Source organism: Natator depressus, chromosome 8, assembly GCF_965152275.1.
Source record: "Natator depressus isolate rNatDep1 chromosome 8, rNatDep2.hap1, whole genome shotgun sequence".
In the NCBI taxonomy this organism is placed as follows: domain Eukaryota; kingdom Metazoa; phylum Chordata; order Testudines; family Cheloniidae; genus Natator; species Natator depressus.
The window spans coordinates 21538242-21553726 of NC_134241.1; the positions used below are offsets into that span (position 1 = coordinate 21538242).

The window sequence follows — 15485 nt, forward strand, 5'->3', positions numbered from 1 at the left end:
ATTGATGGTGTTTAGACTTGCACACATGTCTATTAAGAGGGAGTTTCTGCCCTGACAACTCCTGGCACCCTTGCCCCTTCCCAACAACCTATGACAACTCAGCAGCAAGACATGTATCTCCCACGAAAAGCCTTCCCACTCCCACACCACTAGGGAACGCAAATGGGCCTCACAGTGCACCCTGAAAGGCAATAGATGGGGACTAGTACGGAAGGGGTGAGGGAGACAGGTCCAAAGCTGAGGGGCTCTTGTGGAGAATACTCTGGCAGCTGCTCCCTTTCTCTCACCACAGCTATCTACAAAACAAAGCAAGATGAAAAGGGACATTAAGGTTGCCAAGTCAAGCATTCAAAAGTTAGGAAATGCCAGAATTAAAGCTACCTGTGCAGCCTTCATTCAGCCCTCTTGTGTGTCGACATTATGATACAGTCTTTAATTAAATGATCACATACTGTACAATTTGTTCCAAAGGACCCCTGCCTCATACAGTGCACCATATGGATGGTGCTCACTGAATGGGTAGTTAGTTATTCAGTATTTCTTTTTATCCCCATCATACAATGTGTGGCCCAATGTCATGTTTACTGCACACCATCAAATCCTGTACTGAATACTGGGTTATTAATTTCCTCCCTGGCTTTCCTATCATGCTTAGCACTGTAGGATCTGGGTGCTCTACAGACATGAATGGATTTATCTTCACAGCAATCTGTAAGATGAGGGGGTGCTATTATCCCCATTTCACAGGTCGGGAACTGAGGCACAGAAAGATTAAGGCCAAAACGTATTAAGTGTCTAGTAGTTTTGGGAGTCCAGCCTGAGATATCTAGAGCCTGATTTTTCAGCGTCTGTAGTATTTTCATAGCACATTGCATGTTCAGAGCACAGCTCACATTTACTTCACTTACCGCTGATTGCTCAGGACTTCTGCAAATCAGACCACGAGGTCTCAAGTCAGGTGCCAAAAAAAATGAGGAATACAAGCAATGGCCACTTGTGAGAAGTTGGGTTTAAAAGACTTGCCCAGCATCACGCCTGAACGCTGTGGCAGAGGCAGGGGTAGAATTCAGTTCTCCAGGGCACATTCAACAGCCTAAACCACTCGACCACCCTGTCCTTTCCTGCAGTCCTCTGCCTCATTCGCTACACAGCTTCCAACTTCTGCACCAAATGAAGCCAGGACAGGCAGCTTCATTTACTACACAACCCTGATTCATCACTTAACACCATCCATGCTGCGCACTGAATGAGGCAGGAGTATTGTGGGAAAAAAAAATGTGTTTGATTGTATAATTAAGTGTTATGGTGCAATGTTTAGGCACAAGAGAGCCATATTAAGGTGGCACAGGCAATCTAATTCCTGGCATTTCCTAATGTGTCAGTGCTTGGCTTTGCAACAGTAATGTTCCTTTAATATAGGAAATTACAGATAAAAAACCCAGTATTTTTAAAAAAGCAAACTGAAAAAGCAGCAATTCCATTATGGGGAACTATATTGGTGCTCCTCTTAGGTCAGCAGCAGCAGGACCTTTAACTCCGTAGCACAGCCATCTACCACTTGAGGTAACAAAGTCAGTGGTAGCAGTTATCCTCTATATGGACCGGTCACTAAAGGGAGATAAGACACCCCCTTTGCTAATGGGTTTCCCAAATATTTGCTGTTAGCCGAGGAAAGTTAGGACTCAGGAAACCTGGACTCTCTTCCAGGTTGTGGAAAGCAGTGCTCTCTAGTGGTTATGGGCTATTGTGCCCCGTTCCTATCCAGACTGCTCCTATTCCACCACCCTTGCCCCTCCCTCCCTCTATCTTTGATTCAGGCTGCTGACTTCCTCTGTCACGTACACCTTATACAGGTTGCAGGACTGCTACTAGTCGGGCAGGCTTCTGTACTCAATATGGACTGGCTACCGAGCTGCCTTCCCAGAGATACACACCAGATATGCTCACTGTCATTGCGTTGTCAGGAATGGCTGTTGCAAAGTCCAGATATGTTACAGAGGGTAACACCTACTGGCTAAACCTAAAACACCATAATATATTCTATTATATCCTCCTTTTCCTGGTTCCACTGAGAGCACAAGAGAGGACAGTCTCCCCTCTCTGACACAACAGCCTCTGGTTGGTGGGAGAAGCAACTGCAGGAAAAGTCCTACTCAGCCCCTCTGCCCTGGTGGAGCATGCTCAGTACAGATGGAACATTTGGAGAATTTAGTTGCCAGCCTCTAACAAACCTCAAAATATGCATGTGCAAATGGTGATTTTCAGAGGTGTGTCACTCAGACATGTCACGGTGGATTTTCATAAGGACAACAACACACACTTCTCTGGCCCAAGGGTGACTCGCCTGCCAAGTTTCAAGCAATGTATTTTCCCCTAACCTCATTCTCATAAACAGGTGAGCCATTTTTGCTGAAACTCCCCCCTCCCATCTCCTCAAAAAATCAGTCCAAGCCGGACACCGGGCATTGAAAATTTCAACCTTGTTTGGGAAAGTTATAAGCCACTGAAAACAGACTCCTATAAAAAAACATTAACTATAGGCATTACTACCAGCTCAAAGACCGACAAAGGGCAGGGGACAGGTATACAACACATAGGCAAAGTGATCAGAGCGGTGGTAGACTCCCGCTTACTAACTGCATTGCTTTCTTGTTTTAAATTATACCCCTCTCTCCCCATGTCAATTTCCAACCGCCCTTCCAGTGTCCTGACTCCCCCTCCCTCTGTGGAAATGAGCAGATTGCTCCTATGATATACAAATGAAATAGACACATAGAGGGTTTAGTCAGTTGGTTTGCAGTGCAACCAAAGGTGCACATGTAATTCACACGACCTGCTACACGTCCCCTGAAACATCTGCTTCCTCCAATCAAACAGAAAAATGGCCCTGCCTGCATGGCAGGCAGTGCAGGCAAAGGAGCTGCGAGAGATGCAAAGCTTGTCACGCTGTATAAAGAAACCCCTTTCATTGGACGTGAGATCATTGCTTGCTTCTTTGAACCTTGCCTGAGCTCCTCAGAGTCTCCTTGCCGCTGACTGAACTCCATGAGCAGCGCTGGTGGGTTCAGCGTTACTAACAAAACAAAGAATGAGTGACTTTGAAGTCCTTTCCGGAACCCTGATCTGACGCCTGCAAAGACAGCTCCTCACTGATTCCCAGGGAAGAGCGTTCCTTCCATCTGAACAGCCAGGTGTGATATACACCCTCCTCCAGTTCCCGTACGGCGCTCGTCCAAATCATTCCCTGACATCCTGATGTCAGCAGAGCTCCCGAGTTCCAAATGTGGGACACGGTGTGGGGAAAAGACCTGCAACCAAAGGTCAAATCTTGAGGCCCTTAAGCCAGCAAACCTTCCACTGAAGCCAGAGGGACCAGGACACCAAGAAACCTTGAGTGAGAATCTTAACACAAGAGAGGCTTGTGTAAAGCACTTTCTTTAGCATAAAATAGTATTTTCTATAGCCTCAGTTCACTAAGCAGCATTTCTGGGATGGATCACTTACTATGGTGCAAGAGAGAGAATACCAGGTGTTTTTATAGGCGCCAAAATGGAGGAGCCTCCTTCCTACAGAATGACAGGTGGGAGATACAGGAGCTAAAGGTCGGATGCTCACGTACGGATGAAGAGGGCCAATAGTGACTCCTTTGGCCACTTAAGTTTAGGCTTGGAAGGATTCGATTTTTATCGGTAAATGTCAGTAAAGCTCGATTTCGCCCTACACACACCAAACCCAGGAAAAAATATTTCCAGCAATTATAACTGAAATGGGCAAAGTAAGAAAAATGTTGCTTGAGAACTTAGAGTCTGATTTAGGGACACTTACATTGTATAGTTTGATATGTAGTGTTGACGATTTGTTTTTTAACAATTATAAAGCTTGACTGTTTTGAAATCGTCTCCTGTTATTAAATAAGCCACGTCTGACTCCCCATAATTTCCCACTCTGTGAAAAATTAAACGGATCAAAAGAAAAAAAATGCTGAAAGCCCATCAGTTTGCACAACGGTGACAATGTAAATCAATCAAAATGGGGAAAAAATGCTTAAAAATAAACACTGATATTCTCCCTGGAAATTGTAAACAAATGCAAATCCTATTCTGCCAAACCGACTGAAGAAGAAACTTTGAGGGTCTCCCAGGCAGCCCTCCCTGGCTGTAAATATGGTCGGGACCGTGATGATAGGGAAAGGTGAAAGCTGGAGAATCCATCAGAGGACTGAGGGGGCGGGGGGGAGGGGGTGGGAAGGAATTTGCAATATTGCAAATGGATACACCTGCTTGCTTGCCTGCTTCCTTCACTTTGCAAACATCATTGCATGCAACAAGCGCCGGCGCAATTCAGCCAGCAGAGGGCAGCCCGAACAGCCCCTTCGCCACCAGCTGGCTCAAGCCAAGCAAACCCTGCCCAGTGTAGCTCAGTTTCTCTCTCTCTCCTCTCTTCCTTCTCATCACAAATGCTCTGTCTCAAGCCCAGCCCCGCCTGAGTGGAACTCCTCTGGAACGAGCCTTCTGCTGACCAACTTGCCCGAGAGGAGGGGAGCGCTAGGTGGGGTTCCCCTCGGCTCCAGTCAATAGCTATGTGACAACTGGGGTGAGCAGCTCCTTCCGATGAGCAAGCTCTGTGCAGGCCCCCCTCCCCTTTCTGTGGTCCACACCCCCCCTTGAGCTATAAGAAGCGCTGTAGCGGGAATTGGGCTGCAGTGCATGACAGCACCCTCCATAGAACTCAGCCCTGAGCAGGAGTCAGTCAGCCGCCTCTGTGTGCGGCTTCGCACGGCGGATCGGGTGCTGGGAGGAGAGAGAGGCGGAGGAACACCCTGCCCTGGTTTATTCTCAGGCTCCCTGCTTCTTTTCGTCCCCACCCCTGACTTTATTATCTGCCTGCTCAAAATTAAGAGCAAAGGCAGGAGCCTGGGGAGCTAATAGCGTGGGACGCACGGAGACACCTTGGCATGAATTAGATGGCAATCGCACGGAAATATTTTTCCTAGGAAGAAAAGGGGGAAAACTCGGTCCCATAAAAAAGAAAGAGGATTGAAAGAGCAGCTTTGCTGAATGAGAAGGACAGAGCAGGATCAGCAGCATGAGCACTAGCAGTAAGTACAGCTCTTCCTTTGCTATGGGAACAGGGGCTTATTTTGCATGGGGTCTGGCTGAGAGGAAGGAAAATGTCACATCAAGGTGGACTAGCTCAATGGGTTGGGTTTTCCCCCCCTTTTTGCTTCACGACAAGGAATTATTTTCTTAGGCTTTCTTTGTTATGGCTAATTGCTCAAGCCCCATGTCCACCTCCTTTAAAGACTTTTTGGACAGCAGTGCATGGAATATAGTGTTGACGCGCAACATGGTTTGAAAGATCTGTGCAGTCACACACACACACACACACACTGATGTGCAAGAGAATCGCTTGTACCACCACCTTTGTATAAATAGACATGATCTGATAGGTGGGCAGAGTTTGATCAGAATGAAGAGCGATCCAGGAATGATGTCCCCTCCCTTATCCAGGTTAGTGGGCATCTATTGTATGTGTGGGAGAGACAGACACACGCTACGTATGAATTGCTAAATAAGCAGAGCACAGCTAGCTAATGTGCTGCATGAGATCAGTACAGGCATTTACTGCCAGTCTGGATGGCTCCCTATTTTGCAACTTAGATTTTAGAGTCTTGAGGGATTGATTAATTGGTGCTTGCAAGTTATCTATTTCTCTTCTCTTTTATTGTTGTTATTATCTAGCTTGTTAGCAGAACTTTGGCCCATACCCTTAAAAATGTACCCAAGTCAGACAGTACCCAAATCAATCAATGCAAAATACCATCTGGGGGTTGGTCTCCTCTGGTAACGAGGCTATCGCTGGTCTCCCCCAGGTTGATTTTTAGTTCTAAAGGTTATGTGTGTGAAGAACTGAACTCCCACTGACCAAGAACGGCAGCCAGTGACTTCTATGCACCATCACAGTCCTGGGCCTGCCAGTCCTGGGTTTCTCAACACCATGGGGGTGGAGTAGCTTCAAGGCAAAGTGCGAGGAAAAATTCTTTGGCAAGCTCCAGCCAACAGAACGGGTGATCCCAGATTTGTTGGACTGTGTCATAGACAAGTAAACTTTCCAGGTGCCCTCTGCGGGAGCCACACCTGGAACATGGGCTGCCTACATGTTATTGGGTGGGTGTTGAGGGAGATGCTCACAGAGGAGACAATAGAGATCAAATCCTTCCTCAGACACCAGGTGGATGTACCCACCCTCTGTGTCTTGCTAGTTGATAAACTCCACGGCTGATGAATAAATGTCCTGGAGGGATGGGGATTGTACTTCTTTGCTTGCTGGATTTCAGGGATTAGGGTGATCAGCTGAGAATACAAAGGAGCTGGATTCAAGTGGGAGAGACTGGGAAGGGATTTTGCCTCAAAAGAATGTTGACAAATACATAACAATTCCTCCTGGTTATTTGCTTCCAGCTTTTAGCCACCAGCTTGGGTGCTGATAATCACTGTTTGTGGAACCAGTGTTTCTTAATGATCCAATTGCACCACTAAGCTCCCACACGTGCAGAGGGGCCAGTCAAACCCAAATAGCAGAATTAGCCCCTCGCTTGTGGGTGAGAGAAATGTGCCATATGAGAGGCAGCATGATCAAGTGACTAGAGCAGGGGACCAGGACTCAGGAGCCCAGGAGTATTCCTGATTCTGCCACTGACCTTCTGTGTGACCTTGGGCACATCATCTTGCCATGCGTCAGCTTCCCCATTTGAAGGGTGAAGCTGGGATAATGACTCTCTTTGTAAAGTGCTTTGTGATCATTGGATGAAAGGGGCTTATGTGGTGGTGTTATTATATGGCTGCTAATGTGATATAATTATTATGGTTAATGAAAGCCTGGAAATGTAATTCATTTCTATCCTCACCAAAGGATTCTGAGCCTGAACTGGGCACAAAAGGGAGTTCTACATGGCTATCTATTTAGTGCATCCATTGCCATAGTGCTGCTGCTTCTTATGGTAGCACCGAGAGGCCCCCACCAGGATCAGGCCCCTGCTAGGCTGTGCCAGGCACTTGAGGTTCCATCAAATTTCCACAATCCTGCAGGGGAGAAACAGGAACCTGGTCCTGGTGTCTTCCCTCTCTTCTCAGCTTAGTCCTTAAGATGCCATCTCGTTGTGACCCACAGTTCTTCTGGCCAAGAGCAGTGGAAGGGACTCCATTCAGGAGAGGCTGTCCATTTAGAGACTCCCGGTGCCACTTGTTAGCTGGAGAGATGAGTGATAGGAGGGGAGTCTCTCCCAGCGGTTGAGTGTGCTGGCTCCAGAGACACTGCAGCTTTTTGCATACATTTTCCAGCACCAGTATTCTCAGTGGTGTACGTGTTAGTGTTGGGTTCAGGCACGTCATTGGCACCCCGCTCCGAGCAGCTGCCCCAGTGCGGGAAATGGGTATGCAATCTGATCAGGTAGAAGTACCCCCAAAGAGTTTCCAGTGCCTGTTGGCCTGAAGGGAAGAGCCAGGATTTGGAGTCAGAGCTGGGTCACTCCCAGAGCCGTGCATGGGCAGGGAACCCAAGTCTTGCACAGGGCGGTGCAGCACACTCCTAGCCGAGGGAATCAGAGCAGGATCAGGAGCCAAATGGGGTGTCTCTGATGAGGCAGGACACTGAAATATCTCTAACTCATTGTCCTCCTTTAAAACTGTCGTCAGAACTCTCCTTTGCCAGGAGGCCTACAAAAAACTGGACAACGGTCATGCTGCTGGTGTGCTCAGACCACTGCCTACCATGATGACCAATATTGTCTCACTTTTCCTTGTACTCCCCTGGCTGTTGGTATCTATCTATTGTCTTTGTTCTGTGTTTGTACAGCGCCTAGCACGGTGGGGCCTGGTCCGTGACGGGCTCCTAGGTGCTACAGAGAATACAAATAATAATAGATCACTCATGCCGTCCAAACACCTGGGGCCAGAACCTCAGCTGGTGAAAATCAGCATTGCTCCATTGACTTCCGTGAAACTACAGCAATTTACACCCACTCAGGAAGTGGCCCGTGATTTCCTACGACTCCTTCCTTCATTTCTAAACCGTGCATTCTGATAACATTAAGATCCTGCCTGAAACCACCAAGAGGCAGGAAATTCAGAGCTGAGGACAGCTGCACTCTCCTTAACTCATCCTGTTGTGGGGGTCTCCAGAGAGTTCAGCACAGGATATTCCGTGCTCCGTCCATTCGTCTGACCTCGGCCACACAGGTGCACAAACCGCATGGAATTGTACACAGCCTTCTTGAAGTGCCAGTCAGTGACAGGGGTGGGGATGGAGGAGTTTTGCCTTGAAATAGAACCTGATTTTAGAGGCACTGTACACACTTCTCTGCCTCCCCATTCCCACCTCCAAGGGGAAACAGCCCAGCATGGAAAAGCTGTTCTGGTATGAAGGACCCAGAGCTCAGTTACAAATGTGTCCTGACGCTGGAGGGCAGAGAGAGAAGGTCAGAGATTGCTGTAATGTGGGGAAAGGGTCTTTGTTCTTTCCTAAGTGGGCTGGATTCACAGGACACACAGTGACAGTTCAGAGGGCCGGATCAAAGACTGCGGTGTTAATATTTACATTTGTTCAGCTATTTATACCTCTTGCTCCAGCCAGCACCACTAATTGGTTACAAATGGATTCATAGGGTTATAAATAGGAACATCAATGCCTCTGAGCACTTCTATCGAAGCTGGATCGCTTGATGCAAACTGTTGCCAAAAAGGGCTTGCTCTGTGCAGCTTCCAAAATCTCTACAGGTTACTGGCCATAAATGCGTTCCTAGTTTACAGACAGGCTATGCTTGCTCCCAGGACAATGTGGGTGGAGGGATGTCAGCAGGAGAAGGCAACCACCCGTTCCTGTGTGCAGCCGTGCTGGAAAGCCTTGTCTTTCTGCTGACCTGAAGGCCCAAAGTCTAATATTGCCCAACTGTCCAGGGGGTTTAGACACCCCATTCCCATTGAAATTAATGACACATGTGTCTAAATCCCTTAGGCAGCTTTGAAAATCTCAGGCAGCTTTCAGTGCCTCAGGTCTGTGGTGTGGGCTTGGTCTCCAAAGCCAGTAGCACGTTGGCCATTCCAGGCAGAATACACTTGAGCTGAAATTCTTACAGCTTGTCTTTCAGGCCAAGAGAACAGATCCTGGTCCCAGGGAGATCACTGTGAGTTCTGTTACTGACTTGAGTGGAACCAGGGTTTGACCCTTGCAGTTGAATGCAGTAGCCCCAGTGGGAAACACACCTTCAATCTTTTCTCGGGTTCACAACTAAACAGCAGTGAAGGTGTCTTCAGCTCAGTCCCCAACCATCTCTGTACCCTGGTTACTGAGCCTCAAGTGTATTTCAGCCCAGTGAGCGGTGGCACTCTGGTGGTGAGAGAACGCAGCATCATATGACATGGAGATGAAAACATTGCAGTGTCAAGCCACGGCTTCCTAATATGAGTGTTTGTTCCACCTGTGGCTGCTCTGACTTGAGCAGTTAATTCATGACAAAGCATCATTGTGGCCTTTCTCTATTTTGAACAAAGACCCAAGTGAAAATCCTCCTAGAGGAGATTAAACACAAGCTAACGTCCATTAGTGCCTATTGAACCCAGCTTGTCCTGCTCTGAGCCTGGATCGCATCAAATACGGAACTCTGTGTGGTTTAGGGGTCAGAGTAAAGATCTAGGAGGGTCTATGCAGGCTGAGCCACTGACTCTCAGCATGACCTTGAGCAAATCCTTCAACCTCCTTTTCCCTCAGCCAGCCACACTGAGAAAGAATAGTTAAGAGTCAGGAACCTCACTGACACCCAGGTTCTGCCTCTGAGCCAAGCTAATCCAGAGGAACAAAATTGCTGTCCCTTCTTCCCCAAACCCACCAGGACTTAGTTCTGTCACACAAGGCAGCATCTCAGGAAACCTCAGGTGCCATAGGGACAGTCTTTCAAAGTCCATTGACGAGGTGGATGAATGTGCAGGAGATCTAGTGATGCACCAGGAGAGAGGAAATTGCAAGAGAGGGGTGGCCTGGGGGAAAGCTGCAAAAGAGGGCATTAAGGAGAGCAGCTTGAGTGCCTACATCTCTGCTCTGCTTTGCCATTGCTACAGTCCAGGCAGCAAGAGGTGACCGTAGCAATGGGAAAGCAGAGCAGAGATGTAGGCAGATCAATCTAGGGCCTTGGAAGTAAAGAACTACCTCTGGTGTCTAGCATCCAGAGACATTCCAGCAATGAGTTCCATGGCGTAGGGGTATTGAAACTATGGGCAGTCTACACTGGAGCCGGGAGGAGTGATTCCCAGCTCCTACGGATGCACCCGCCCTAGCTCCGCTCCAGCTAGCACCTACAAATAGCGAGGTAAGTGCGGCAGCACAAGGTGGCAGCTTGGGCTGCCCGTGTGTGTATCGGGGCAGGGGGAGGGAAGGCTGGGCAGCTGCCTTGTGCTACACAGCCACACTGCTGTCTTTGGGCACTGGTTTGAGCAGAGCTAGCGTGGGTACATCCATGTGAGCTGGGAATCGCACCTCCCAGCTCAAACGTAGACCTAGTCTGTAGTGTCACCAGAGCCTCCGCCTACCTCTATCTCCATTAGTTAATACGCAGCCTAGATTCCTTCCTCACAATCTCCCTGGCAACAAGCAGCGCTCTAGCTCCTGCTAGTGCACATTCCAAAAGAGGTGTCTTTGTTAATTTTTTGCACATGGTGCCAGCCCAGGGGATTTTGATCCCAGTCAGCTACTGTCTACCCTCATGGTCACGTGCAAATTTCCATCCCGTCATGTTTCACCACTCTTCTCAAGCTTCCTTCCATCTTGCATGGCAGGGTGCGTCTCAGAGGGCGGGGAAAATGTAAGCCATGTTAACCAGCCTTGAAGGAAGGCCCGTGAAAAGTAAGCGGTAAAGTCAATTGTAGCAACTGAATTATTCTGAGTGCCCGACAGGATCTCACAAAATAAATAGCGAGTTTGCGAATGCTATAGCTGAGATCAGTTTAGCCAGATAATTATATCTGTGATGCCAGCAGGCTGGGCTAATGATAGACTGTCCTCTTATCAATGAGTCGGCAGCATGGTGCCTGCCATTTTGATCTAGTGAGGGAGTGGCAACAAGCCCACCAAGTTCCTGCTAGAGCCTGCAGTCCTATCATGACGGACCCCTAATGAAGTGCTTGGAACTTCTAATTAGGTATTTTTAGACTAACTAAATCAGCATGTCTCTATTGAGAGCGTTGCAGCACCTCACGAGAGAAGGGGAGAGTGCTGCTGGCAGGGCAGCGAACAAGGCAAGATGGGGTGGGGGGGGATTGCTACATAAACAGGTGCAGAGAGTGACATTGCCAGCCCCACGTCCTGCTGGAATTCTGGCTGCTGCGAACCCATTCCCACCCAGGCAGCGTGCGAGCTGCTCCCGGGCAAGTTGAAGGCATGGCCAGAGCGGCGGATGCTGCAGCAAGGGAGGTGATCTTTGCTTCTTACAATGATGATGACATGGCGAACAAAAGCTAGCCTATCTGCTACCACCCTCTCTGCCTTTTGTATTCACCGTTGCACCATAAATCTCTGGAAATTTTGGAAAGCTTGTAAGTGCTGTGATACACAGCCCCACTGCCTGCACATTGCTCTCTGGAGAAGGGTTGTCTGAAGAATAACAGTACAGAACTAATCAAACTTCTCTGGGAGCTCAGGCACTGGGGGCCATTACACTTGCTGGTGTTTCGGGTGTTTGACAGGGCATAGTTCATGCAGGCATTTTCCCTGTCTGGTCTTGCTCGCTTAAAAGCTTTCTCAGTAGCATCCATCCTGCCATTTGTCATGGGTTGGAAAGTGACAAGAAGAGGCAGGACATATGATTGGAAATGAACAAGAGCTAACTGTAGCTGTTGCTTTGTCTGGTGTGTCCTTTCCCTCTCCTCCACCCACCCCGGCTCCCCTCTGAGCCATAAACTGCCCTCATCTTTCTGTTATCCCTATTTTACCCTTCTCTCACTTGGCCAGGCCCATTCTTTTGGTTGGGGAGAACTGGACAGGACATCCTATGGGCTCGTATGGAAAAGTCCCACAGTAGAACTGAATATGGGCCCTTATAGAAATGAATCCAGGCCCTTCTGGAGCAGGCCCACCAGAGATAATAGGGATTAAATGAATAGAATTCTGCAGTAGTGACTCTAAGAAGCTATTGAATGCAATAGGAAATTAGATGCTGTGGAAGGTTTTTGAATCACCCTATAGAGCTCTGTGGTTCCCTGCTAATTTCTCAGCCCAGGACAAGAAATGGGGCTCCATGAAGTGCTGCCGAGGGGCAATGGGCTGCCAGGCCAGCCTTATTATTACTAGGCTATGCCCTGTTGTCCTTACTTAGGGAAGTGGGAGACTTGCCTGAGAAAGAGCTTTAGTTTGGACCGTTATCATTGGAGAGCCCCCTTTATCTAACTTACACACACACAAACTGCCATGAAGAGCTTACACTGGACAAGACCCAGGACAAGCTTTTCCAGAGAGTATGGTCCTCTGAACTCTGTACCAAAGAACACACCATTATAAACATGCTGGCAGAATCCCTGACTGGGAAAAGCACATTAGCGGTGCCCCGTGCATCACTCCCACCATGTGCGTTTGCAGTTCTTCTGACTCCTCTTTCACTTGGGGTAGGGCTAGGAAACCTTTTGGCCATTTTGATCTAGGGTCTCAGGACAGACTTCAGGGCTGGGAGGATGCTCAAAGAGGTTTAGGAACCAATTGGGGTTGGTGGCTTCTTCTTTGTTCAGAGGCACTTGTTGGCACGTCAGTTTTCACTGCTGGAATCTTCTGGATGCAGCTGTTCGCAGTGAAGTATGGATTCTGAGAAGAGGAGAGGGTACAGGCTGGGAGGAGGAGTGGGATTGAGTTTCAAGCCCTGGTCAAGGACTTTCCTATACTGAAACTTTTAACCAGGAGGGCAAGAGGAGGATGGGAAGGGGATCACGACACTTGTCTCCAGCCAGTTACCTGTCAGTTAGGAGGCGCTTGTCCCACTCTGATTGCAAGAGAAGCATTGCAATGCAGGCTTCGTCATATGCCTAGAGCAAAGATTAGGGTGGGGAGGGCAAGTTTGCTAAGGATGCGATTTCATTTCCCCCTTCCCCGTGTGATTAGAACTCTGCCTTCCAAACAGGTGGGTGGATCATGAGCCACCCGTCTGTTCTCAGTGCCCCAGTCTATTCTAAATGAGAGAGTGTACATCCCCACCATAATAATCACCCAGCCTAAGTAGCCATCACTGTGGCTGACAATGGAATATTTCTGAAGGGCTAGTAGTTTTTCCTTGTCTCTGCGGTGGGCCACGAAGTAATAAGCAGATTGTCGTCGTCATCCTGCATTATTCAGAGCTTAACCAAGGAATGATGAGGTGAGAGTGTGGAGAGCTGAGATCGGCTGCAGCATGGTTCCAGCAGCACTGCCTGGGAAAGTGGGGGAAATGGCTCGAGCAGAGGCCTCGTGTTAGGGTATAGATGGAGAGATAATAAATGGCGAGTCACCAGCAGGCACCGTCATTGAGCCTATTTCACTGATGGAGCTCAGTCACTCCCTTTTGACCAAGTGCTTGGAAAAGACCCCCAAACCAAAAAAAATCGGTTGAAAAAACACAGTTGCATTCTCTTGACGAAACAAACAAACAACTGAAGAAAAATTGTCACTTTGAGTTGGAACTAAATGTTTTGAATGTTGACTCGAAACCACACTGTGAAATGAAATGGCAGATTGAGTCACCCTTTCCTTGAGGAAACGTCATTCCGGTTTGACCTTTTTGTAAAAGTTCCCTTTGACATTTTGGAAATGTTTGTATGGGGGCGGGGGGCGTTTCAGCTGAAACGCGTCAAAATGCCTTTTTCAGCGAATTTACTGTTTGCCAAAAAGAAGAACCAATCGCCCATCTCTGTTCTTACCAGACTCTCGGAGCATGTCCTGATCTGTTGGAGCCCCCAGGTGAAGCCTGTTAGAAGGGAACGTCTGACACACTGGTCTCCCACAGGGCGCTGTGATCGGGAGGCGATCCTGCGGAAGAATTCTGCGGCCAGACTGAGCTGTTCTTCAGCAGCTGCTGAGCCTCCGCTGAGCCTCCATTGAGCCACTGGGTGATGTGACCGAGCTTTAGTGAAAAGCTGTTTGGTATTCTCTAGAGCTGGGCTGCTCTGGGTCACTGTTTCCCCCCCCCCCCCCAGGTGAGTCTCTGACCAATTAATCCTCTCCTTCCCCAGAAGCAGAAGAGCATGTCTCTGAGTCCTGCGCCTGCTCCCCGCTGCTGTTGGGGCTTGGATCTTTCTGCCTGGTGCAGTGAGAAGATGGCTGGAAGACCTAGCAGCCACCTCATATACAGAACAGGAAGTATTTGTCATCCCAAAGCCTCCTGCATTCAGATCATGTCCAGGGGGATAGACCTGCTGTGTAGTTTAGTTGGAGAGGAGGTCTCTTGTCTGGGCTTGGACCATCACACTGCAGGTCTTTCATGGGAGGATCACTGAGCTCATAGATTTACAGAGTTTAAAGACAGAAGGGACCATTTGATCATTTAGCCTAACTTCCTTCATAACACAGGCCATCGATCTTAAGGACAGTTACCCCTGCATTGTAGTTGGTGAAGAGCATCCTGTCTTGATTTGAAGACCTCAGGAGATGGGAATCCACCGCTTCTATTTCTAGTTTGTTCCAATAGCTAATCACCCTCACTTTTTTTTTAAATAATAATAATAATTAATAAACAGTTAGACTCCAACTGCTCTCAACACTGCTTCTGCCACAGGAACTCTCTGCCAGGCAGTGCTCCAGGTAACAGTGTAATCTCTCCCTCCCCTCACGGCAGCTGTTGTCTGCTCTATATTTTCTCTCTCCTCATATCAAAGCAGCCCCTCGAGTGGGAAATAGCGCAGGCTTCCTTAGTGTCTCCCATGGATTCTATATGGCCTCTCTCCCCCTCTTCAGTCTCTAACAATATGACAAAACCCCTAGAACTCCAGACTGCTCCTCTTTCTCTCCTTCTAGTATCTCCACGCTTTGGGAGCGGGAGGGAGTGTAGGGTTGTCCTTTCATATTTCATTACTAGCTATCAGCCTTAGTGTCCTTAGAGAATGAAGAAGGTAGGGCAAGGTGAGATGAGTTCTTTTTAGTCTCTTACATGCTATAAATATTCAGGTCACCAAAGTGTCCTCTGAAAGTGATGTGATCTGGCTGGGGCTCTTCTAGAACTGTGAGCTGGCTTCCAGACTCGCCCAGCTTTTGATAATGTGATAGGTGGCAAAAGAACTCCTGCACATCCTGACAGTGACACTGTGTCATCACATTAGCACGCTGCAGGACATCTATCAGATTATGCATGGTGTAATCCCAACCAGCAGCAACATCTGAAGCAGCCTTCCTGTGGCTAGGTCAGCTTGCAAACACATAGCTGGCAAAGGGAGACAGATGGATTGCAACAGGGAGCCTTCTGCCACCGTAACAAAGATTTATCA

The 15485-nt window shown here is 48.3% G+C and overlaps 1 protein-coding gene across 4 annotated transcripts in view; it reads left to right on the forward strand.

Moving 5' to 3' along the window:
* Positions 1–4684: 4684 nt before the first annotated feature.
* ABLIM3 (actin binding LIM protein family member 3) overlaps positions 4685–15485 on the forward strand; it is a 107837-nt gene continuing 97036 nt past the window's right edge. For all 4 annotated transcript variants that reach the window (XM_074960584.1, XM_074960586.1, XM_074960585.1 and 1 more), the window contains exon 1: positions 4685–5098. In XM_074960584.1, the coding sequence (XP_074816685.1) occupies positions 5086–5098 (13 nt within the window). In that variant the 5' untranslated portion in view covers positions 4685–5085. The remainder of the gene's footprint in view (positions 5099–15485) is intronic.